A 24,612-nucleotide genomic window follows, 5' to 3' on the forward strand; every position below is an offset into this window, starting at 1 on the left:
TTCATGTGATCATATTATCTTTTTTGTACATCAAATTGTACATATTTTATTCATTCAGTTCATACCCAAATTCCATATTTATTGATATATAACTTAAAACATTTTCCCTCCTGACTTTTCGTTTTTTATTAGCTGTAATTTGTCATCTTAATTTTTAAAATTTTGTTTATTTAAAAATTGTTTTTATCTGTTTTGTGGTTTCCTCTTTTGTCCACGAAGGAATACAGTGCTGCTTTTATTTTTTAGTTCTGTTTTTTTAAAAATTGCTATATTGAAATATACTTCACAAACCATAAAATTCACCCTTTAAAAGTATAAATTCAATGATTTTTAGTATTGGTACATTCACAGAGTTGTGCAGCCATCACCACAATCTAATTTTAGAATTTTTTCAATACCCCAGAAAGAAACCTCGTGCCCGTTAGCAGTCACTTTCTCCTCACTTGCCCCCAGGTCTAGGCAACCATGAATCTACTTTCTATAAATTTGCCTATTCTGGACATTTCATATAAACGAGGTCATATAAATATATGGTCATTTTTGAGTGGCTTCTTTGATTTAGCATGTTTTTAAGGTTCATACATGGTGTGGCATGTATTATAACTTCATTCTTTTTTATTGCCAAATAACATTCCATTGTATGGATATGCCGTGCTTTATTTATCCATTCATCCCTTGATGTACCTGTGGTTTGTTTCCATTTTTTGGCTGTTGTGAATAATGCTGTTACGAGTATTATTGTACAAGTTTTTATTTGGACATACGTTTTCATTTCTCTTGGGTAATAAATACCTAGGAGTTGAGTTCCAGGGTCATTTAACTCTTTAGCCTTTTGAGGAGCTGCCAAACTGTTTTTACAAAGTGGCAGCACCATTTTACTTTTTTACAAGCAGTGTTTTAGCATTCCATTTCTCCAAATTCTTGCCAGCACTTATTATTGTCTGTGCTTTTTATTATAGCCATCTTAGTGGGAGTGAAGTCGTATCTTATTGTGGTTTTGATCTCCATTTCCTTTGTGGCCAGTTACACTGAGCATCTTTGCATGTGCTAAGGGCCATTTGTATATCTTCTGTATAGAACTGTCTATTCCGATCCTTTGCCTATATTTTTAATTGGGTTATTTGGCTTTTGAAAATTATTGAATTGTAGTTCTTTATATTTTCTGGGCACAAGTTCCATATCAGATATATGATTTGCAAATATTTTCTCCCATTCTGTGGGTTGTCTTTTCACTTCCTTGATGGAGTCCTTTCAAGAACAAAGTTTTAATTTTGAATAAGTCAAATTTATTTTTTCTTTTGTCTCTTGTGCTTTTGGTCTAATATATAAGAAGGGTTTGCCTAACTCAATGGTTATGAAGATTTACTTCTGTGTTTCATAGGTTTAACTCTTGCATTTAGGTATTTGATTGTGTATGATGTGAGATAGGGTCCAGCTTCATTCTTTTGCATACAGATATCCAGTTGTCCCAGCACCATTTGTTGAAAAGACTAGTCTTTCGCTATTGAATTGGGTTGGCATCCTTGTCAAAAATCAAATGACCATCAATCTAAGGGTTTCTTTCTGGACTCTCAGTTTTATTCCATTAATCTACGTATCTGTCCTTATGCCAGTACTGTACTGTCTTGATTACTGTAGCTTTGTAGTAGGTTTTAAAATCATGAAGTGTGAGTCCTTCAACTTTGTTCTTTTTTCAAGACTGTTTTGACTATTCTGGATACCTTGCATTACCGTAAGCATTTTAGGATCAACTTTTCAATTTCTGCTAAGAAGCCAGGTGGGATTTTGATAGGGATTGCATTGAGTCTGTAGATCAATTTGGAGGGTACTGTCATCTAACGATATTAAGTTTCCAGATCCATGAACTATCCTACTTTCTTTTGATGCTTATTTCTTATTAATATGGGACTATTAGTGCTCACTGTTGAGGAAAGATGTTATTTTATTTGCATTTCCTCATTGACCCAGGCATTCACTTCCTTTTAAAAATTTTGTAAAATTTTCATTCCATTGCAGTGTTAATATTTAGATATTACTTAGTACAATATTTTAGTCAAATATCAGTATTTTCTAAGATATCTATAATATCACTAAGAAATTTCAGTTTATAGAGTTGGGTCCCATATTTAGTTTTCAGATTCCTTTTAATGCAAAAATGAGGAAGATGGATCATTTATGTACAATCAGGTGATTAACTTACTGAATTTGATTCCATTTTATTGTTAAAATTTAACTTTAAATTTTAGTATACAAATGTATGTATTTATTGAACTAATGTGATACCACTTAATGTTGAACCCTAACGACTTTAATCTGACTTAATTAACTCTTAGAACGTTAGAAAAAGCTAATGGTTCTTTTCCCCCTCTGCTGTAGTCGGTGGTAGATGATTGGATAGAGTCATACAAGCATGACCGAGATATAGCACTTCTTGACCTCATCAACTTTTTTATTCAGTGTTCAGGCTGTAAAGGTAAGATATATTTATTTTGGAAGCAGAATGTTCTCAAATGTTCTCTTCTTTTTTGTTTCACCTAAAGATTATTAGCACTTTATGTGGAAACTAATGCCACGATACTGAGTTATTTGCATTATAACCATACAAAATGTATGTAAGGAAAAAAGAGCAAAGAACAAAGAGAGAAAGTCTGTTGAGACTGTTCTATTCATATGTGAAAGTTAACTAAAAACTTGGCAATTTATAATTGTTATGTTACTTTATTAGATATAGTTCCCACTTTCAGCATCTGGTTTTAGGAGCAAATAAATGGATTAAGAAGGGAGGAGAGGGGCTTCCCTGGTGGCGCAGTGGTTGAGAATCCACCTGCCGATGCAGGGGACATGGGTTCGTGCCCTGGTCTGGGAAGATCCCACATGCCGCAGAGCGGCTGGGCCCGTGAGCCATGGCCGCTGAGCCTGTGCTCCGCAACGGGAGAGGCCACAACAGTGAGAGGCCCGCGTACCACCAAAAAAAAAAAAAAAAAAAAAAAAAGGGAGGAGGAAGATAATGAAGAGATACAGGTTCAAGTGGCAGGGAATTGTAAAGTGTAGCGAGTCAAAAAGTGCCATGAATAACAGTAGGTAAGTAAGTAACTAAGTAAGTAAAGTAAGGTATTGGTGACATTTACAGGTTTTTTTCCCTAAAAGGTAGAGAAACTGGAGTGGGGAGTGGGGTCTTTTTTAAAGTGTTTATACTTTATTTTAAAAGATTTTGAAGTAAGAGTAGGGAAAATATAAAATGTCTTCCCTGAGACAAAAACATGTAGTACACACATTTGGCCAGGGGGACAAAATTGTGTAAGTTGGGGAGTCATACATCCTGATCTGGATCAGTAAATGAGTTAGTCAAGATCATGGGCAGGTTCTGATTTATTCTGTGTCTCCCTAATACTTGGCCCATCCTTGAAATTCTAGAAGATGCACAGGCTAATAAATGTTACAGAGTTTTCCAAGGGTATTACATTTTTTAATGAAAATGGCACCAAAAACATGGGCATTAGAAGTTAGGAGGAGGGAAGATTGCCTAAAAGTAGATCTAAAAAATTAAGGTGCTAAAGAATGACTGATTTAATAAACAAATCTGAAAAGAGATCCCAGTAAACAATTTACTTATGTCTACTCCTTTAATTCTTCAAAACTTCTTTAAAAATCCTGTCATTGGAATTGGAAAGCAAGTAACATTTTAAGAACTGATGCATTTTATGAAGTCGATCACAACTTTCAGTGCAGTCTGCATATTAAGTGTTATATATGTGAGGCCTGATAGACAAATTTATTAACTTCTTGAGTCTGTGGTCTTCATAATGCCATTAATATGGCCATTTTTGAGAAATTGTAATGTCTTGTCTTTAGAGTGCGGAGAGTTGCCTAGTTTACTTCTTAGCTAAAGGTAGCTGTAAATCAGTATTAGAAAATTCTACTGAATCTGCTCAGAGAAGTGTTGTAGTAATGACAGTATGATGAACCAGATTCAGATTAACTCTTTAGAAAATGAGATATGTTGATATTATTTTTTTTTTTTGTCTGTCCATTCCATCTTTCTGGAGTAGAAGGGTACAAGTACCTGTTTGTAGTGTTATGTAATCAAGGGCAATGTCCTTTCTCTTTAGATTCTTTGAAAATGGAAGGTTGATTGCAGAACAACTGAACAGGTGCCAGAAATAATTTAATGAGTTGAAATTCTAATTTTTATATTCAGTCTTACCTATTATTACCATAGTTTGATCAGTTTTAGTTTCCTAACTAGGCTTCTGAATTGCAGTTTTAAAACACAGCCGTAGTCAGAGCATTCCCCTTTATCAGATACATTCCTTTTCTGGCATCACTGTATTTATAAATCAGGAGCTTGCCCATTAAACATTTGGACATACCCTGTCACAAACAAGGTTGTGAAAATTTTGAAAAATTGAAGGTGTTGAAAACTTAGGTAGATTTAAACACTGCTATAATATTTATTTTTAGAAGCAAGGAAGCTCCATAAGAGGAATTTACCATGTAATCAAAGTTAAGGTCATTAAGTACTTACAAAACATACTCAAAAATATTTTGGTAGAATTCTTTTATAAATGAGTTAGAAACATGCTTAAGTATATACAGTGTACCTTTTCCTGTGGATTTAGGATTGTTATTATGAGCATCAGTTATTTTACTGTAGTTACGCCTTCTGAAGTATTAAGGTATGTGGAGAGATGTTTGGCCCTACACTGAATGGCTCCAGACTGCTCTGTGGTTGGTGATTCTGTGGCCAGTTGTTTCCTTCTTTCTTTTCTGGTCAGCTGTAACTTTTCAGTTTACCAGTTTTTAAAGCAGTCTTGCTTCATGTCCCCCACACTTTGAAGGCAGTGGGAGCTGGCCTGATGTCCTGATGGCGCCTTTACACCTGCCTCAGGAGTTATTATATGCATGGAGTTTGTGACGGCTAGTTTGTTTTCTGCTTATATTTGGGTTTATGGCTGTTATATGGTCTATGAGATGAGAGGAGGAGCTTTAGAAGTTTGTCAAAGTGTATGCAATATGTTTACTTTGCGATTTATTTATATATAAATGCTTATTTTGTAGAAATTATTTCAGGGATTGAGTTATTTGTCCTTCTCTAGCGCTGCCAAATTTACAGTACCTGGGTATAAAGTATGAGAAGATTCTGGAGATACATCCATGGCTCTAGATATAAATTAAAAACCCCTCAAAAGGTTTTCGAGAAGGTGCTTCTTTAGCCAGGGAAATCATGCTTTCTTTCAAATTTGTTAATATTTTTAAACAATCATTTGGTTTTTTAATGTGGTAAGTAAGGGCTCTTTCACAGTACCAGTAGAAATTGATCTCACCTGGGGCTGGGCAGCAAGCTGTAGACTAATAATCTCATACAAATTATTTAACTTCTCTTTGCCTTAGCATCGGTTTCCTCATCTGTGAAGCCAGGATTATAGTACCTCCTATATAGGCTTGTTACCAGGGCTGAAGTGGCTGGTGCACAGGCGGCTCAATGGATGTTAGTTCCTATTCTACTCCAGCTGGTCTTGTTACGCTACTGGAAGGTCTTCAGATTGCATGCCCATAGAGAGGGAGCTCACGTAGCGGTTGTTCTTTTCAGAGTTGGGGTTGGAAAGAGAGTCTGATGTTCTGTTGTTGTTCCTAAATTTATACGCACACACACATGTGCATGCATATATAAAATAGAGCTTGGTCAATTGAAATATATCTAATTTTTATAATAAATCTCACGTTCCTGTACCAAGACATTCTTTTATTTTTAAATTTAAAAAAAAATTTTTGTTTGGCTGTGCCGTGCTGCATGTAGGATCTTAGTTCCCCAACCAGGGATCGAACCCGTGCCCTCTGCATTGGGAGTGTGGAGTCTTTTATTTTATTTTATTTTATTTATTTATTTTTTTGTGGTACGCGGGCCTCTCACTGTTGTGGCCTTCTCCCATTGCGGAGCACAGGCTCCGGACGCACAGGCTCAGCGGCCATGGCTCACGGGCCCAGCCACTCCGTGGCATGTGGGATCTTCCCGGACCGGGGCACGAAGCCGTGTCCCATGCATCGGCAGGCGGATTCTCAACCACTGCGCCACCAGGGAAGCCCCGGGAGTGTGGAGTCTTAACCACTGGACTGCCAGGGAAGCCCCAAGACATTCCTTTAGATGTTACTATATTTATGGTATTCATAGTGATTAGACTGGCAAAGAATAAATAATCTAGCATTAGAAATGTGGTTTAAGAAATTCACTTTTTACATTTTTTCTTTTTTAAAAAAAATCTGACACCCCATCAGTGGAAATTCATGTATGACTTCTTCTTGCATTGTCTCCTACTCATAACTTTTTCCTAGAAACCCCTTTTTTGATATTTGACCTATACCTGGCTAACTTTTACTACTTTTTTTTTTGAAATACAGTTGATTTACAGTGTTGTGTTAATTTCAGGTGTACAGCAAAGTGATACAGTTATACTACTTGTAATGTGCATCCTTTCTCCTCGCCTCTTCCATACTCCTTTAAAACTCTAAATGTCCTTATAAGAAACACCTACTTATCCAGATCTTTTTTTTTTTCGTCTGAGCTGTAGCCTTTCTTGGCTTTTCAAATCCTTTGGGCATTTATTATGTACTAACTTTAATACTTTATTTTTCCCTTTCTCTCTGCTCCCCCCCCCCCCGCCATTATTCTTTGTTTAAACTTACAACTAGATTACAGGCTTCTGGATGAGCAGGGACTACAGCTTACTATTTATGTTTATTTGAAGCCCTTTGAGGGGATGATGGGATGTAGTTGCCTTACGTATTGTTGTACTTAATAAAGAAACCTGGCTAAAGTGAAGTCTACCTGTTACTCTTTCCCTTATTTTCTTCAGGTTCATCCTCAAGGTTTTAAATGTTACCCTGGATGCTGCCTCATGCTTGATGACATATGCTTTATATTAAAGGGTCTTAGTCATTCTAGGCATGAGTAAAGTAAGTCAAGTAGAAATGGCTAAGGCTGATTGTTCTAGGAAAAAAAGATACCTGTCAGAAGTGTGGGGCTGTTTTCTTGTATATGTTGAGAATGGCATTTGTGCTTTATAGGGTTGAGTAACATGGTAAAGATCAGGTGATACTGAAGTACACCTTATTGTGCGATTGTAGACATTTTAGTGTTAGAGATGGACTTAGAAGTTATTTTTTATATTTACCATTAACTTCTTACACTTGCAAATTTCAGGTGTTGTCACAGCAGAAATGTTTAGACATATGCAGAACTCTGAAATAATTCGAAAAATGACAGAAGAGTTTGATGAGGTAAGTTATTACCCTAAATGTTATGATAATTTTATGCATCTTGATCTTGATTTACTCTTCAGAGTATTAAATTCTGAATGTTAGTGTTGTGGGTAAGAGCTTTGGCAGTAGAAATCCAATCAAATGGTGGCCATGTGAGCTTGGGCAAATTATCTTAGCATCAGTTTCATCATCTGTAAAATGGAGCTAAAAATACTTATAAGGCTGTTATGAAAATTGAATGCAGTAATGTTTGAAAAATTCCTTAGCATTTTACAATGCCTGGCATATAGTAAGAACTTAATAAATGGTAGCTGTTTTTATTTGTCAAAAAATTAAAATTTCAAGGAAGAATAAAATTAAGTGCCTACAAACATACCTTAGAATGTTGTAGAAGGAAGATTCGATAAATACTTGGGGAACCAGGGGGAAGCTTAGGCAAAGGAAAATATATACATACATATATATATATAAAATTGTTTAAAGTCTTATTTATGTTTCAAATATGAGTAGTAAGAACAATACAAATCCATAATAAGTAGTAGCTTAGACTTTAGTTGATCCTTTATCACAGTGATGTCTTTGAAGTATTGTTGCCAATAAAGACATATTTAGATTTACTATAATGTAAACTCCTTCAGGGCAGGGGTTTTTGTTTGTTTTGTTCACAGCTATATTCCAGCACCAGTAGTTTTACTCTTTAAAGCTTTTCACCATGAATTTTCAAGTAGAAAGCCTTGTCTTGTTTGAGTTTTATTTGATGTTTTTTGTTTTTTGTTTTTGTTTTTTTTTTTGCTTACTCAGCTGAAGGAGCTTTCAACTATCATTCTAAAAGATAGACAAGAGTTGTTAAAATGGCTTTGATGATCACTAAGTGCTATTAATCAGTCTCTAAGTAATCGAGATATAATTATGAGGAATGGTATTATTTTAACTTTCTGATATTAAATGTTTTAGTGAGAACTTTCTTTCTTCTAAACAGCTATTTGAAACAAGAATCCTGAAATAAGATTTGAAAATATCAGCAAACCAAGTTGCTAACAGCAATTAAGATGACACTTTTCAATATAGCACTAAATGAGCCAATCAGAAAATGTGGAAGAAAACCTTTTTGTGGAGTATTAGGACCTTATTCTCAGATGAGACATAGTTCAACTTGTTTATGGCATGACTTAAAATTTTTTAAAATGTATGGCTCTAATGACAAAATTTAATTGTTAAAAATTTTACTAAACCATACTGATAAAATGACCTTAAGTTTCTAGGACATTCTTGTCAGAAACTCTTACTTTTAGCGGTTCTGTGTAGTATTGATCTCTGTTTTTATCTTTATGACTTGCTTGTTTTTAATGATTTATGGAGGACCTCAATGTATCTTCATTGGTGAATGCCCCATCTTATATATAGGAGTACTTGAGTACCTGTCTTTCCAGGTCATTGTAGCTACATTTCCATTTAAAAAAAAATTATCTCATTGTTTATATCTGCTGACTATTTGATGTCCTGAAGCTAATGAAAACATACATTGTAATCCTTCGATTATTTATAACTCATACATCAATCCATTAGACTGGCTGAGAATGTGATTTCATCATTTTGAATCCATTAAAACATATAACTTTGGTTTGATGTTGGTTTGGTTTTGTTTTAAAGAAATTTAGTAACTGTACCTTTGCTTATCAGAATAATGTTTTGTTTGATGGGAGAGGCTTTTCATTTTGGTATGTAATTGGTATCTGTTTTCATTGGTTAGAGTGAATTCAGAATATCCATTTTGTTTTTTTTTTAAAGATTTATATATTTATATATTTATTTATTTGGGGCTGCATCGGGTCTTAGTTGCAGCATGCGGGATCTTTGTTGAGGCAAGTGGGATCTTTATTTGCGGCTCACAGGCTTCTCTTTAGTTGTGGAGCGCGGATTCCAGAGTACGTGGGCTCTGTAGTTTGCGGCATGCGGGCTCTCTAGTTGAGGCGCGAGTTCAGAAGTTGTAGCTTGTGGGCTTAGTTGCCCCGCGGCATATGGTATCCCAGTTCCCTGTCTAGGGATCGAACCTGTGTTCCCTGCATATTGTAAGGCGGATTCTTTACCACTGGACCACCAGGGAAGTCCCATCCATTTTGATCTTAAATAAAAGAGATGTGTTCAAAGGTACCTCTACCTTTGCATATTATTCTCCTGCCTACTTTGAGGATTTATTATAGAAGAAAGATGAGATAATAAAGGAGTCTTTCCTTAAAAAATAAATTTGTTTATTTATTTATATTTTATTTTTGGCTGCATTGGGTCTTCGTTGCTGTGCGCGGGCTTTCTCTAGTTGCAGCAAGCGGGGGCTACTCTTCGTTGCGGTGCGCGGGTTTCTCATTGTGGTGGCTTCTCTTGTTGCAGAGCATGGGCGCTAGGCGTGTGGACTTAAGTAGTTGTTGCACGTGGGCTCAGTAGTCGTGGCTTGCGGGCTCCAGAGCACAGGCTCAGTAGTTGTGGCGCACGGGCTTAGTTGCTCCATGGCATGTGAGATCTTCTCGGACCAGGGCTCGAGCCTCTGTCCCCTGCATTAGCAGCCGGATTCTTAACCACTGTGCCACCAGGGAGGTCCGATAAAGGAGTCTTTTCAGCTTCTGCCTAGGGTATTTGAAAAAAAAAAAAGTAAAAGTTTATTAAGTCATGTGTTTTAAATGAAATTGCTGTTTAAATTTTCTGTTTTAGGATAGTGGAGATTATCCACTTACCATGGCTGGTCCTCAGTGGAAGAAGTTCAAATCCAGTTTCTGTGAATTCATTGGCGTATTAGTACGGCAGTGTCAATATAGTATCATATATGATGAGTACATGATGGATACGGTCATTTCACTTCTTACAGGATTGTCTGACTCACAAGTCAGAGCATTTCGACACACAAGCACCCTGGCAGGTCAGTATTTAGAAATATTTTCTGTGCATTTTCTTAGGTTAGAGATGAAAATGATTTTCATTAAAAGAAATGAAATAATGGTGACAAATTAATTTTGTTTATTAAGTAGCCCCTAAGAGGACACTCTCCCCTCTCCTTCAACCCTCACGAATTACTGGGAATGGAGTGATATTTTCAGTTTTGATTCTCTGAAGGCATACTACAGTTAATTTTCTTGTGGTAAACCTACTTGATTCCTATCCACCTCTTCTCCCTTTCTGTGGCATAGTGATCTTTTGGGTTCTTGAAATATGTTTTATCAAGGAAGATATTGACAGCAAATTTGGGGAACAGTCATTTTGGGTATGTAGTTCTAAATGACCTTTATGCATAGTCTCTGCTAGCATAGTCCCTCCTGGTATGATGGTCACTACAGGATGATGCTTATTTAATCACACCACAAAAAGTTGATTTTTTTCTTACGCTTCTGAGTAACTTTAGGCTGAGTCAAATTCTTTGATCTTTAAATTTTAATGAAATGAGTTACATTTTTAAGGCTCACATGATTAATTCTAGAACAGTGGTTTTTAGTGTTGATGTTGATAAAATGTTCTGGTTTCTCTTTTGTGCTGAAAGTACTGTTATTGAAAATGTGCTTTTTGGTTTGAGTTTGAATAAATCAACTAGGCTTTACTTGTTACTATAGTATTCTAAGCCTTAATGATAGAATATTTTGATTTCTACAAAATTTTTTCTTTCTCTAAGTGTGGGGATGTTTTTTTCCTTTAGAGTATTTCCCCAGAGAATTAAAGCTATGATTAAACATGTACTTCTGCTCAGCCCTCCATTTAAAAAAAAATAAAATGCATACAATCAACCTGTAGGTTTTGCTTTTAGATTTGAGGTCACAAAATATGAATGTGATCTTGCTCTGTGAATTTAGGTAGCTTTGATGTTAAGAACTTGAACAGTTAAAATAAACTAAAACATATATAATGGGGTAAGGTGGGTAATTTTAGATCAGAATGACAAACTGGTTTGCTGAAGGTGTGGAATAGCTCAGAGCAGAAGATTGGGAATCTCTTTTCAAGAGAGCCAGCCAGTAGCCACAAATTAAGGTTTAGTTTTGTGGTGTTCTATCACGCAGTGAACCAGGTCTGAGACATAGTCTGGACTAAGCTATATTAAGCATGAAGTGTTCAGATATTTCAATTAATAAGTTTGAAGTCACAGGCAGTGAGTCTTGTCTCAGTAGCAAGAGTTCAGTAACAGAAGGTAGAGATCTGGAGGAACTCTGATAAAAAGCACTTTATTGAGTGATATTTTACTCTTTGTACTTTTGACTTTTCATCTAGATCTGTCCTTCATAATCGCACCATTGTCTTTATGATGATATGTAATAGAGTAAAATTAAAGGAAATCAAATATTGGTAAAACTGTCCAACATTTCTACACACTGTACTTTGATAAAAAGCACTTAAGTTCCCTCCCCCTTTGGTTACTGGATAGCTAAATGACTGCTGTATGAATCAAAATTTACTTAGAAGGTGAATCGTGGTCTCTGGAAAAGGTCACTGTAGGGGACATATATATCATAGTATAGTGGGATTTGAGCAAAGTCTAGAGTCAGTTAAACCAAGATTCAAAACTAGGTAATCTATGTATATGAACTGTGTAGTCTGAGGCAAATTTCTTGATCTCCCTGAGCTTCAGGTTCTTCATGAATGAAATGAGGATAATACTTAACTTTGAGGGCTGTTGTAAGGATTAAGAGTTAATCCATGAAAAGTATTTAGCATAGGTAACTGACATATAGTAAGTATTCAATACACATTAGCTGTTGTTTTACTATTGTTGTTGTCATTTGTAGTAGCTATATTTTTCTTTTCTGTTAGAAGCGGAACAGCCCATCTTGTTTTTAATTTCTCTTAATTTGATCTTAACTTGTAAATTTTTGTGTCTGTGAGACTAAGTTCAACATTTTCCATTTAAAAATAGCTATGAAGTTGATGACAGCTTTGGTGAATGTGGCACTAAATCTTAGCATTAATATGGATAATACACAAAGACAATATGAGGCAGAACGGAATAAAATGATTGGAAAACGAGCCAATGAGAGGCTAGAACTCCTGCTACAGAAGCGGAAAGAGGTACGTACACTTTTGCAGTGAATATTTAAGCTATTAATCTGTAACTAACTTGGTCACCATTGATTATGATATAACTTTGCTAGTTCATCAGATAAATTTTTTTGAAAAATTTAAACAACGTTTCAGGTTGTTTATACATCTAACTTATTTTTGTTGATTATTCATGCCAACAATACCTTCTGTGTATATGTTCTTGCTGTGTGGACTAGGATTAAGAGTTCAAGGCTTCACATAAGGAGTCTTGGGCCAGTCTGACAAGCTGCTTAATGCATCTCTACTGTGAAAATCTCTCTCCTAACTTCCTCCCTCATCTTATTGTCAGGATGAAATGAGGTTTCACTTATGTAAAGTCACTTTGAAAAGTAACTTATAAGCTATTTATGCTGTCATAATCTGTGTTTTTGGTTTTTTTGTAGTGTAAGAGGCACTTGGTTAACATTAATGACTACCAAATTCAACTTTGAATGAGGAAAATACATTTTTTCAGTTTTATGCTAAATAATAATAAATAAAATCCTTTGATGTCGTGTTTTTTGGTCGTTGTTGTTGTTGTCTCCCCTGCCCCCATGCCGTGCGGCTTGTGGGATCTTAGTTCCCTGACCAGGGATTGAACCCAGGCCCTGGCAGTGAAAGCGCTGAGTCCTAACCACTGGACTGCTAGGGAATTCCCTTGATGTTGTGTTTTTGATTTAAATTCCTCCTTCATTGGTGCTGTAATATTTTGCTATCTGATATTGGGGATGTTTATTTTTATTTCTAATAGACAAAGTCTGATGTTTCAGAAATATTACTGATGTAGTTGAGTTAAAATATTTGCCGTGGTATTCCATAAATTACTTACTTGAGTTTGACATTTTTGGGGGGTAGTGGTAACTATAATTTAAAAGTTGGTTATTTCTGAGATAGCCAATAACTTTTTAAAATGCCCCCTGCTCAGGAAAAGCCAGAAAAATCTTGCCCACATTTCCGCCATGCCTAAACTCCTCCTCTTTTTCACGTACGGTTGACCCTTGAACAATACAGGTTAAAACTGTGCAAATCCATTTATACTTGGATTTTTTTCAGTAGTAAATATTACAGTACTTACATGATCCACAGTTGGTTGAATCTTTGGTTGTGGAACCTTGTGTGTGGAGAAACTGTGGATACAGAGAAACTGCATATACCGAGGGCCGACTATAAGTTTTATTTGGATTTTCAACTGTGTGGAGGGTCAGCGTCCCTAGCCCCTGCGTTGTTCAAGGGTCACCTGTAGTTGAAATGAAGAATTGACCTTTTTGCCCCTTAATTTAGTTAATAAATTGCATTGGATGCTTTACTAGATGAACATAATGCATGAAATTATGGCCTGATTCTAAGATTCTGAACATAGAATGAGTGGATATAGATAAAAAGGGGTTTTGAGTTTAAAATTCTTGTACAAATATAAGATATTAATACTTCTAGCTTGGGTTAAGTTTTTAAACATGTTGAAAGACCACCTGTGCCTTTGACTGTGCTAATGAATACAAGCGCATGCCCTTGTTAGCTTTATTTGGAAATGTGAGATTATATTCATGAAAAAAACACATTTTACAGAAACATAGAATATAATCTAAAAGCTAATTAATACTTAGTGTGTGAAAGATTTTCCTTGTAATTCTCAAGTTCTGAAACTATTTTCTCTTAACTCTCAAGCTCTTGAGTTGAAAATATATGGGAGTAAATAAGTCAACCAAGATTTGAAATGTTTAGTTGATTATTTCAAGTGAGCCTTGTTTCCCTCAAAAATGTTTAGCAGGGAGACAAATTTTTTGCCAAGTTATTTTACTCAAATCGTTTTTGTTCTTTGAGCCAGGCACTCGTTAACATGACTTTTTTTTTTTTTTTTTTTTTTTGCGGTACGCGGGCCTCTCACCGCTGTGGCCTCTCCCGTTGCGGAGCACAGGCTCCAGACGCGCAGGCCCAGCGGCCATGGCTCACGGGCCCAGCCGCTCCGCGGCATGTGGGATCTTCCCGGACCGGGGCACGAACCCATGTCCCCTGCATCGGCAGGCAGACTCTCAACCACTGCGCCACCAGGGAAGCCCAACATGACTTATTTTTCAGATGCTAAAGACCAAGATAATGAAACATTGTTATGCTTTTTTGATTGTATGTTATATAATATGTATTATAATAAACTACATAACAGATTTCTTTATGTACATTTATACAATGAAAATATGTGACCATTTAAAAAATTAGTCTACCAGCTAAACATTAAAAACCAAGTACAAATATTCCAGGTATCAAGGGACTGTGGCTACCTGATAGACAACAGCTGTTAATTTTTGTATGTGGACACTTTTCGTTTAGTGGAATTAAGAATTGGGTGCTCGCTTCGGCAGCACATATACTAAAATTGGAACGAGAAGATTAGCATGGCCCCCGTGCAAGGATGACACGCAAATTCGTGAAGTGTTCCATATTTTTGTTAAAAAGCAGAAACTAACACACCATTGTAAAGCAATTATACTCCAATAAAGATGTTAAAAAAAAAAGGAATTGGGTGTAATAACCAAAACACTGGAGAAACCTGCATTTGTGCTTGTAACAACTTTTAGATGTCCTTTTGGTTCTCTTCCATTACAATTGAAAAGAAATGATGTGTTCTTTTCAGCTTCAAGAAAATCAAGATGAAATAGAAAATATGATGAATGCAATATTTAAGGGAGTGTTTGTACATAGATACCGGTAAGTCAGGACAGTTTTTTTTTAATGTAACTCTTATTCTGTTCAAGTTTGGATATTTAGTGGTTTAGGCAATATAAATTTAGTGGAAATCGTGTTAGAGTAAAATCAGTGTTAGAATCTAAGCTCTTCCACTGATTGAGACACTCTGTGCAAGTTACTTAACTGCTCTCAACTTTGTTTTCTATCTGAAAATGGGGTAATGTTGTGCTTGACTTGTAGATGCCCAGAAAATGGAAGCTACTGCTGTTATTAGGAGTCAGGGTACAGAATACTTAATTGATTTTGGAGGTACTATGTTAGTAGAGACTGTACGTTCTGATTCCTGACTCTTTCCTCTTCCATTTGAATATCAGTGGGGAAAGCTGGATAGATTTAAGTGAGATGTTTCCCTTATTTTGAATGAGTAGAGGAAAGAAATAGGTAATCTTACCACCATTTCTGCTGTAACCTACTCTTTAAATGTTGGTGGCATGTTTATTTAACTTCTCCATCATTTCCTTAACTTGGCAGTTATTGAATCAGGTTAATACTTCTTTGTAATATCCCTTTGTCTATTCTTACCTTTTTATTTCTGTTGTCCCCATTACCTTAGTCTGTTCCCTCGTCATTCTCATGCCTAGAGATTATTGCAGTTGTCTTAAAATGTTCTTTTGTCGCATCATTCTTCTGCTCAAAAGCCTTGAATGACTTACCATTACCTACAGGATGAATTCAAAATAATTTAGTCTGACATTCAAATCCAAATTGAGCTTGGCCTCAATATTAGGTGTAACTAATTCTCACCTGGAAAATATTATCTAACCAGACTAGTGTTCCTGCTGTCTGAACACACCATGCCCAGGAGGTGTGAACAAAGGCTGGGGTATGGCATGGTGTAAAAGGTGGGGATTGGATTCTGTTTGTAGGTTTATTTAACTTTAAATATTTATATGGTGATAATTACGCTTTGACAACTAGACTGTAAGCTCTTGGCATTCGGGGGCCATGCTTCAATTCTACTTTTAAATCCCCAGTAATATTTAAGGTAGTGGTATATTCATAGTAGGTATGAAGTATTTGGCGCTGCTTAAATAAACCACAAGTCCTGTGGTATACTGGCACTAATATGCATAATTTTCCTTCCTCCGTGCAGGGATGCAATAGCTGAAATCCGAGCTATTTGCATTGAAGAAATTGGCATTTGGATGAAAATGTATAGTGATGCCTTTCTTAATGACAGTTATTTAAAATATGTTGGTTGGACTATGCATGATAAGGTAAGATATGCTTTTCTTATAGACTGCTTTTCTTTTTACACATAGGCATAGCTATCTGCTGCTCTCATTCGTAGTGACTTATCTGCATATAGGTATAACTGGGAGCACATTCCTATAGGCCTCTCTCCTTTATTCTTTTCTGTCCGCTCCATGAAAATATGGTCTCTATCACATAAAGTCCCCTAGTTTTTTGAATCTTGGCCACTGATTTAGCCTTCAATCTTGAAACAATTTTTGTACTGAAACAGTTGGATCATGTAGGTGATGGTGGTGGTGGTGAGACATTTCTTAGAGCAGTAAGAAGAATTCTTACTCTGTTAATATTTAAGTGCTATATACATTTTAAAATTTCTTTAATTTTGATTCTCTTGATAAACATGTAGCTTAGCCAGATTATAAGTTACAACTTGGCTTCTGACCTTTTTAATTTTTTTAAAAATTAATCTACCTTTCTCTTAGTCTGCCTCTTCACAAGCCTTGACGTTCTTTGTATATATTCCTTACAAATATTACTTTCTGTAAAGGAAAACTTACTGTGAAATATGCTACTATCGTCTTTCACAATAGTATTGCTCTGAAAAAATTTTCAAAAAATTTTCATTTGACCTACAGCAGTAGTAACCCCAAAGGTATTTAGTTTTAAATGTTTATGTATTGATTCCTATTTTTGCATTATCAAAGATGAGAGTTTCTGAAGAAATGCTATTGTATAGAACATATTTAAAGTAGAAAATATTGTAAGTATCTTGAATGTTCAGGTTGAAAATATGCAGAGTTTTAATGCATTTTCTCCTCTTGTTTCATTCAGCAAGGTGAGGTAAGACTCAAATGTCTCACTGCTCTACAAGGGCTTTATTATAACAAAGAGCTTAATTCCAAACTGGAGCTATTTACCAGTCGGTTCAAGGTTAGTATTACTCTAAGTATTTAAAAATTACCTGTTATTTGAAAGTATTTTTTCTGGTTTTCCCTTTAAGAATATTTTAATTATTTTTATCCTCAGGATAGAATTGTGTCTATGACCCTTGACAAAGAATATGATGTTGCAGTACAAGCAATAAAATTACTCACTCTTGTTTTACAGTAAGTATGTTTTTTTTAAAAAAAAATATTTATTTATTTGGCTGCCATGGGTCTTAGTTGCGGCATATGGGATCTTTTAGTTGTGGCATGCGGGCTCTTAGTTGTAACATGCATGTGGGCTCTAGTTCCCTGACCAGGGATCGAACCCGGGCTCCCTCCATTGGGAGTGCAGACTCTTAACCACTGGAGCACCAGGGAAGTCCTATAGTAAGTATGTATTTATTGCATATTGCTAATGTCTAGTTATCTAAATAATACATTAGAATATTTGGTTTAAATTCATCTAGATCTAAATTTTAATAACGGGGTTTTACAGCAAGAAGTTTAATGTTTTTCATGTAAAGTTGAGAAAACAGAAAGAGAGAACCATTGGACTAGAAAATTCTGAGCTAGGAATTCATGTGTTCTCATTCTCTTGACTAGTTTCCTTTCCATTTTACTGTCTTTAGATGCTCTTGAAATAAAGTTAAACACTTGAATGTGTTAAATATGCCTATCATATTTTGTCACACTGTTATTTTTTTTAAGATTTTATTTATTATTTATTTATCTTATTTATTTTTGGCTGTGTTGGGTCTTAATTGCGGCATGCAGGATCTTCGTTGAGGCACGCGGGATCTTTCGTTGTGGTGCGTGGGCTTCTCTTTAATTGTGGCGTGTGGGTTTTCTCTCTCTAGTTGTGGCGTGCAGGCTCCAGGGCACGTGGGCTCTGTAGTTGTGGCGCACGGGTTCCAGAGTGCATGGGCTCTGTAGTTTGCGGCACGCGGGCTCTAGTTGAGGTGCGAGAGCTCAGTAGTTTTGGCGTGCTCGTTGCCCCTTGGCATGTGGGATCTTAGTTCCCTCACCAGGGATCAAACCTGTGTCCCCTGCATTGTAAGGCAGATTCTTTACCACTGGACCACCAGGGAAGTCCCTTGTCACACTTTTAGAAATTAGTATTTACTGAAACTTATCTGTAAACAATCTGAATTTAAAACATATTCTATTATGTTAAAATGTAAAAGTGATGGAATTCACTTTTTTTCTTTTTAAAAAGGTGTGATGATATATATAAGATTTACCATTTAAACATATTTAAGAGTACAGATCAGTGGAATTAAGTACATTCATATTGTTGTGCAGCCATCACCATTATCCATCTCCAGAACCGTTTTTATCTTCCCATACTGATACTCTGTAGACGACTGCCAAGTGTGATTTTAAGTCATATAGTCTACTCTTTATCTCTGAATTTGATTATTTTAGGTACCTCATATAAGTGGAATTATACAATATTTGCCCTTTTGTAGCAGGCTTATTTCACTTAGCATAATGTCTTCAGAGTTCATCCATGTTAGGTTATGTATCAGAATTTTATTCCTTTTTGAGACTCAGTATATTCCATTGTATGTATAACACATTTTATTTATTCATTTATCTATTAATGGACATTTAGGTTGTTAACATGATCCAAATAATTGCAAAAGGGCCTTTTCAAAAAAAAATCATAGCATGCTAATTCTGATACTCATATGTATGGGAAAGTCATCATGTAAGAGTAGCCAGCAAAATTCTGATAAAAACTAATGAGAGATGACTACCCGGTATGATTTTAAGTCATATTGTAAAACCACAGTAACTTTTATTATTATTAATCAAAAAAATTGAAGTATAGTTGATTTATAGTGTTGTGTTCATTTCAGGTGTACAGCAAAGTGTTTTGGTTATACATATATATAGTAGGTCCTTGCTGGTTATGTATTTTATACATAGCAGTGTGTATACGTTAATCCCAAACTCCTAATTTATCCCTCCCTCCCCCTACCATGTAACTTTTAAATTTTGGCACTGGTATGTGAATAGACAGAAATCAGTGGCATAGAATAAAGAATAGAGACAAACTTAAATGCATCCAGGAACCTAGTGTAGGGTAAGGGTCGTTTCCTATCAGAAAATAAATGGTTTTGTGACACTTAGGTTCTATTTGGGGGGAAATTAAATTGGATTCATATTTCGACCTTATATAGAAATGATTTCCAGGTGGATGAAATGTTTAAATGTAGATAAATGAGACCATTAAAGTGCTAGATGAAAACTTAGGGGAAGATTAAACATTTATATTTTATATGTAAACTGAGCAATGTCTTTCTGAGCATGACATAAAACCTAGACATTAAAAAAATACTGAATTTTAACTACATGGAAAACTAGAAGAACTAAAAACTAGAAATGTGTATATTGACATAAAATATAAACAAGCTCAGAAAACAAATGACAGACTGGGCAAAATATTTGCATCATAGGAGTCACTTTCAATAAATCAATAAAAAGAACAGAAACCCAATAGGAAAAGAGTCAAAAGTTAGGAACCACATCATTGACAGAAAAGAAAATAAAAATTTAAACATGAAAATATGTTTAGCTGTACTTAGAGACATGTATATTAAAATGAGACCATCTTTTACCTATTTCTTGACAAAGCTACAAAATGTGTTTGGTAATACACTATGTTGGTAAGGCTATGCAAAAACAGACCCTTATACATTATTGATGGGACTATGAATTGGTATAACCTCTTTGGAGCAAAGCTTGGCAGTATCTACTCAAAATATAAAATGCTTACATTCTCTAACATAGTACTATTTGTAATAGAATTTTGGAAATATTCTAGATGGTTATTAATAGAGGAAGAATTAAATTTATATATAATAATTAATAGAAGCATCTCATAGGGGTTATCTCATTTAATGCAGCAGTCCTGTGTGAGGAGCATGGTTGTTAACCCCATTTATATGAAATGGACTACATTGCAGTCATTAAAAAGGCAGCTCTACCTCAAAATTTAAATTAGGTGGTTGGGATTAATATATACACACTACTATATATAAAATAGATAATCAACAAGGACATACTGTATAGCACAGGGAACTTTGCTCAGTACTCTGTAATAACCTATATGGGAAAAGCATCAGGAAAAGAATAGATATATGTATATGTATAACTAAATCGCGTTGCTGTACACCTGAAACTAACACAACATAGTAAATCTACTATACTTCAATATAAAATAAAAATTAAATTTAAAAAAATCAGAAAAAAAAGAAGGCAGCTCTAGATACACTGACATTTTCTGAGAATTCACTTAACTGGGGGAATTTTGAGCAGTCTTAACAATTGCTTTTTTCTTTAATTTTTAATTGGATTTAAAAATTATAAATTGTATGCACATGTTATAAAAATATTGAAAGAATCCTGAAGTAAATAAGAAAGTAATAGTGCTCTACTTATACTATTGCATTTTTCTTTAATTGGATTTATAAATTATTATATGCACGTTATAAAAATATTAAAAGAATCCTGAAGTAAATAAGAAAATAATAGTATCCTACTTATATTTCTACAGCTTCTCGCCTCTTCCTCCGTAATACCCTGTGGACATCTTTTTTTGTTGTTTCTGGTATTTTAATGAAGGGTAATGGCCATTTTTGTTGATTCAGCCATGTATATACCTAATAACTGAAACTTGTCAGGAACATTCCTTATTGGTTAAAATGAATGAACTACTACACATTTACTATAGTTTCACTGATTTGATTCAATATATATGTATATGTATATATTTTATTATAAGATGGCACAAGTGGTTTTTCCAAAAATGATCCAGTATTACACATCGAGTTAATTTAAAGTGCTTTTGAAACTTTTAACATTGTGGTTTCATTTTTCTCAAAAAGAAGTAATACTTCCTTAGACATCAGACTTCTGGAAACCTTGTGCACAGCAGAAAACCAAAAAGGATCTGAGCTCCTGAACTAACCATCTGCTATCCTTAGGCTTTTTTCTCTGATGGTGGTCCTTTGATTCCTAATTTACATTTAGTGGTAAAAACCTAGATTGTTTATCTCACAGTAGACTAAAAGCATATTAGGAGGGAAAGAGGTGCCAGAGGTCAGGACTTAGAATGCAGAGTCCCACTATGGAAGCACCCAACAAGGTTTACCCTGGGGTACTGTGGTTGATGGGCCTAATAATGACTTTGATTTACCAAGATTTTGTTAGGTTTATTTTGTTCTTTTAAAATAAGGTCAGTAAAATGAGCACTGCATTTTAGTAAGATTTTTTAATGATACATTGTAAAGGTCTTTGGCACTTAAATTTTAATTATTTGCTAAAATGCTTTTGCATTGCCTTATATGGTGTTTAGTACATGGTGAATGAAGTGTTATTCTTCATTGTGAGATAACTGGGGTGCTAGTATATTTTAATGTTGCAATATTGTCTCTTGCCTTAATATTACTATGAAATACATGCAAAATGTTCTCTGATTATTAACTCTATAAGCTCTTAGCATACCACCACTTTTTTTCCTATGTTAGTTTATATTATTTTGTCTTCATTTCCCTTTAGCATATTTGTCACATTGTTATTTCTCTTAGTATATGTTTCATTATACTCGGTATTCACTCTTAATTTTACCTCCCATTGATCTTAGGTGTTAACAAAATACTCAGCTGTTTTGTCAGGGGATGCTTTTACTGATAGATGATAATCAAATAAGGTTGATTTCTTCTTTCAACAGAAGTTCTTAATGAAAGTTTTTTTTTAACAAGTTTAAAAGTGAAAGTACTATTTTTTAATGTGTGAATATGAATTTTTGTAATCAGTATGCTTAAAATTACAACATTACTTTGAAAACTGCTATTGCTTATTTCTTTTTAGGAGTAGTGAAGAAGTTCTTACTGCAGAAGATTGTGAAAATGTCTATCATCTGGTTTATTCAGCTCATCGGCCAGTAGCAGTAGCAGCTGGAGAATTTCTCTACAAAAAGTAAATCTGTATTTTTGTTGTTCATTTTTCTAAAGTATACTTTAATGGAAGTAATTTATTGTGTTATAATTCATATTAATATATATATATATAACTTATTAAAAATTATTCAGTACCGGTCTTAAGCCTATTTTTACATTACCAAAAAATATTTTTCAAAATAATAAAAGGTTTTACTTCGAGTACTTTGATAACAGTTTGATATAAGAACCACAAGAATCCTTTAGTCTCTTTACTTTTATGTTGCTGTTTAACACCTCAGATTAGGTAGTATAGATAGCAGTGTGAATATCTAATCACTGAAAATATTTAGCAAATGTTACGTAATGGCTTTTAAAGAGAACAGTTTGAACCACTTGGACTAAACTAAGATTTTAAGATTGTAAAATCTTAAGGATTTTATTAAAATGCTCATTTGGGGTGAAGCATTTATTAGAAAGAGTACATGATGTAAAACATTTACACTACAGTTTTCTATTCATTGTTATCCAGTGATAACTTTTGTTGTTTATAAGGAAGAATGGTCATGATACCCGTAGAAAGAGGCCACTAAGTTCAGACTTTGGGATAAATTGTGCAAGAAGGATAGAAGGAAAAGACATGTCATTTTTAAAGAGAAGAATGTTTATCATAGATTTATGTGCATAAATGGTATAGGTTAGTCATTGTGATACTTTTATAAAAAGAAATGCTTAAAATGCAGTAAGGGTTTTAAAAAGAAATAATTCACAATGCAACTAACTTGAGAAGTTAATTTAAAAGGATTTAGAAGTACCACCAAGTGTGAAATGAAAAAGGTTTATAACAATTACTTAGTATAAAGTTGGAAAATACTGTACCTACCCAGCTCCCATGTACTCCTTTGTTAAATGCTTAAATATGGAATTCAGACAGTTTTTTTAAAAATTAGGAAATTTTTATTTGTTTTAAAAGTAAGTATTTTGCATTTATCATAGGCTCTTCAGTCGTCGAGATCCAGAGGAGGATGGAATGATGAAAAGAAGGGGACGACAAGGTCCAAATGCCAACCTTGTTAAGACATTGGTTTTTTTCTTTCTGGAAAGTGAGGTTAGTTGATGTTTGTGTTATACTTATGTTCAAAACAATTTGGAGGTGGGGGTTCAAATGATGTAAATCTTAAAATCTTCCAAATATCACAGTGAGTGTTGGATAAAATAGAGTTCTACCAATTCCACAGCAAAAAAAATTTTTTTCTGTGTTAGTAAGGTACTCAACTAGTATATTTATATGTAGTGCTAAGAGCAAGAATTTTGGAGCCAGAAAGACCTGATTACCGATTGGGCTTCCCTACTTATTAAATTTGTATAACCTTGATTCAGTTACTTAATCTTAGCTAAGCCCATTTTCCTTGTAAAAATGTGGATAATAATTTCTTAGATAACGCTGAGATAATCCATGTAAAACTATTAGCACAGACCTAGCATTTTGTTAGTTCTCAATATTTGGTACCTGTGATTATTATTGTTGTTGCAGATACAGATTTACATTTAACATCAGCTCTTTTAGGTCTCCCTTAGGTTGAAAACCTACATGTTCACCAGAATTTGAGAGGGCCCAACATACATTTTTAGTATATGTGTATTATTTAATCAGTGTTAGGGCCTTTTAATTAGATTTTCTAATTGTTTCTATATATAGAAATACAGTTGGTTTTTGCATATTGACCTCTTATCTGCAACTTTACTAAATTCACTTTTTAAAGTAAGTTTTTAATAAAATTCTTAGTATTTTCTATAATATACAATCAAGTCATTTGCAAATAATGATGATTTTACTTCTTCCTTTCCTACATTTATGCCATTTTTTCCCCAGCCTTATTGTACTGGCTAGGGCATCCGGTAGAATGTTGAATAGAAGTGGTGAGAGTGGATAGCTTTGGATTGTTCCTGATCTTAGGGGAAAAGCATCCAATATTTCAACATTAATTACGTTGTTAGTTATAGGTGTTGTGTAGCTATTTATTATATTGAGGATGTTTCCTCCTATACCTTTTTTTGCTGAGAAGTTTTTTTAAATTTTATTGAAATATAGTTGATTTACAGTGCTGTGTTTAATTTCTGCTCTGCAGCAAAGTGACTCAGTTATACATATGTTTATTCTTTTTCATATTTTTTGTTATGGTTTATCACAGGATACTGAATATAGTTCCCTTGCTGTACTAGGACCTTGTTGTTTATCCATTTTATACATAATAGTTTGCATCTGCTAATATCCCAGACTCCCAGTCCTTCCCTCCCCCACCTCCCCTCCCCCTTGGCAACCACAAGCCTGTTCTGTTAAGTCTGTTTTTGTTTCATAGATACATTAATTTGTGTCATATTTTAGATTCCACATATAAGTGATATCATATGGTATTTGTCTTTCTGACTGACTTCGCATAGTATGATAATCTCTAGGTCCATCCATGTTGCTGCAAATGGCATTATTTCATTCTTTT

The 24,612-nt window shown here is 34.6% G+C and overlaps 1 protein-coding gene and 1 pseudogene across 8 annotated transcripts in view; both read left to right on the top strand.

Moving 5' to 3' along the window:
- STAG2 (STAG2 cohesin complex component) overlaps nt 1–24,612 on the top strand; it is a 117,975-nt gene that overhangs the window by 52,277 nt on the left and 41,086 nt on the right. For all 8 annotated transcript variants that reach the window (XM_007110948.2, XM_007110954.2, XM_007110950.3 and 5 more), the window contains 10 exons: nt 2,377–2,473; nt 7,199–7,275; nt 9,961–10,165; nt 12,143–12,294; nt 14,936–15,009; nt 16,142–16,265; nt 17,074–17,172; nt 17,269–17,348; nt 22,047–22,154; nt 23,111–23,222. In XM_007110948.2, coding sequence (XP_007111010.1) covers nt 2,377–2,473; nt 7,199–7,275; nt 9,961–10,165; nt 12,143–12,294; nt 14,936–15,009; nt 16,142–16,265; nt 17,074–17,172; nt 17,269–17,348; nt 22,047–22,154; nt 23,111–23,222 — 1,128 coding nt within the window. The remainder of the gene's footprint in view (nt 1–2,376; nt 2,474–7,198; nt 7,276–9,960; nt 10,166–12,142; nt 12,295–14,935; nt 15,010–16,141; nt 16,266–17,073; nt 17,173–17,268; nt 17,349–22,046; nt 22,155–23,110; nt 23,223–24,612) is intronic.
- Nucleotides 14,648–14,748, top strand: LOC112066146 (uncharacterized; annotated as a pseudogene).

The sequence above is a fragment of the Physeter macrocephalus genome, chromosome 21 (assembly GCF_002837175.3).
Source record: "Physeter macrocephalus isolate SW-GA chromosome 21, ASM283717v5, whole genome shotgun sequence".
Classification (NCBI taxonomy): domain Eukaryota; kingdom Metazoa; phylum Chordata; class Mammalia; order Artiodactyla; family Physeteridae; genus Physeter; species Physeter macrocephalus.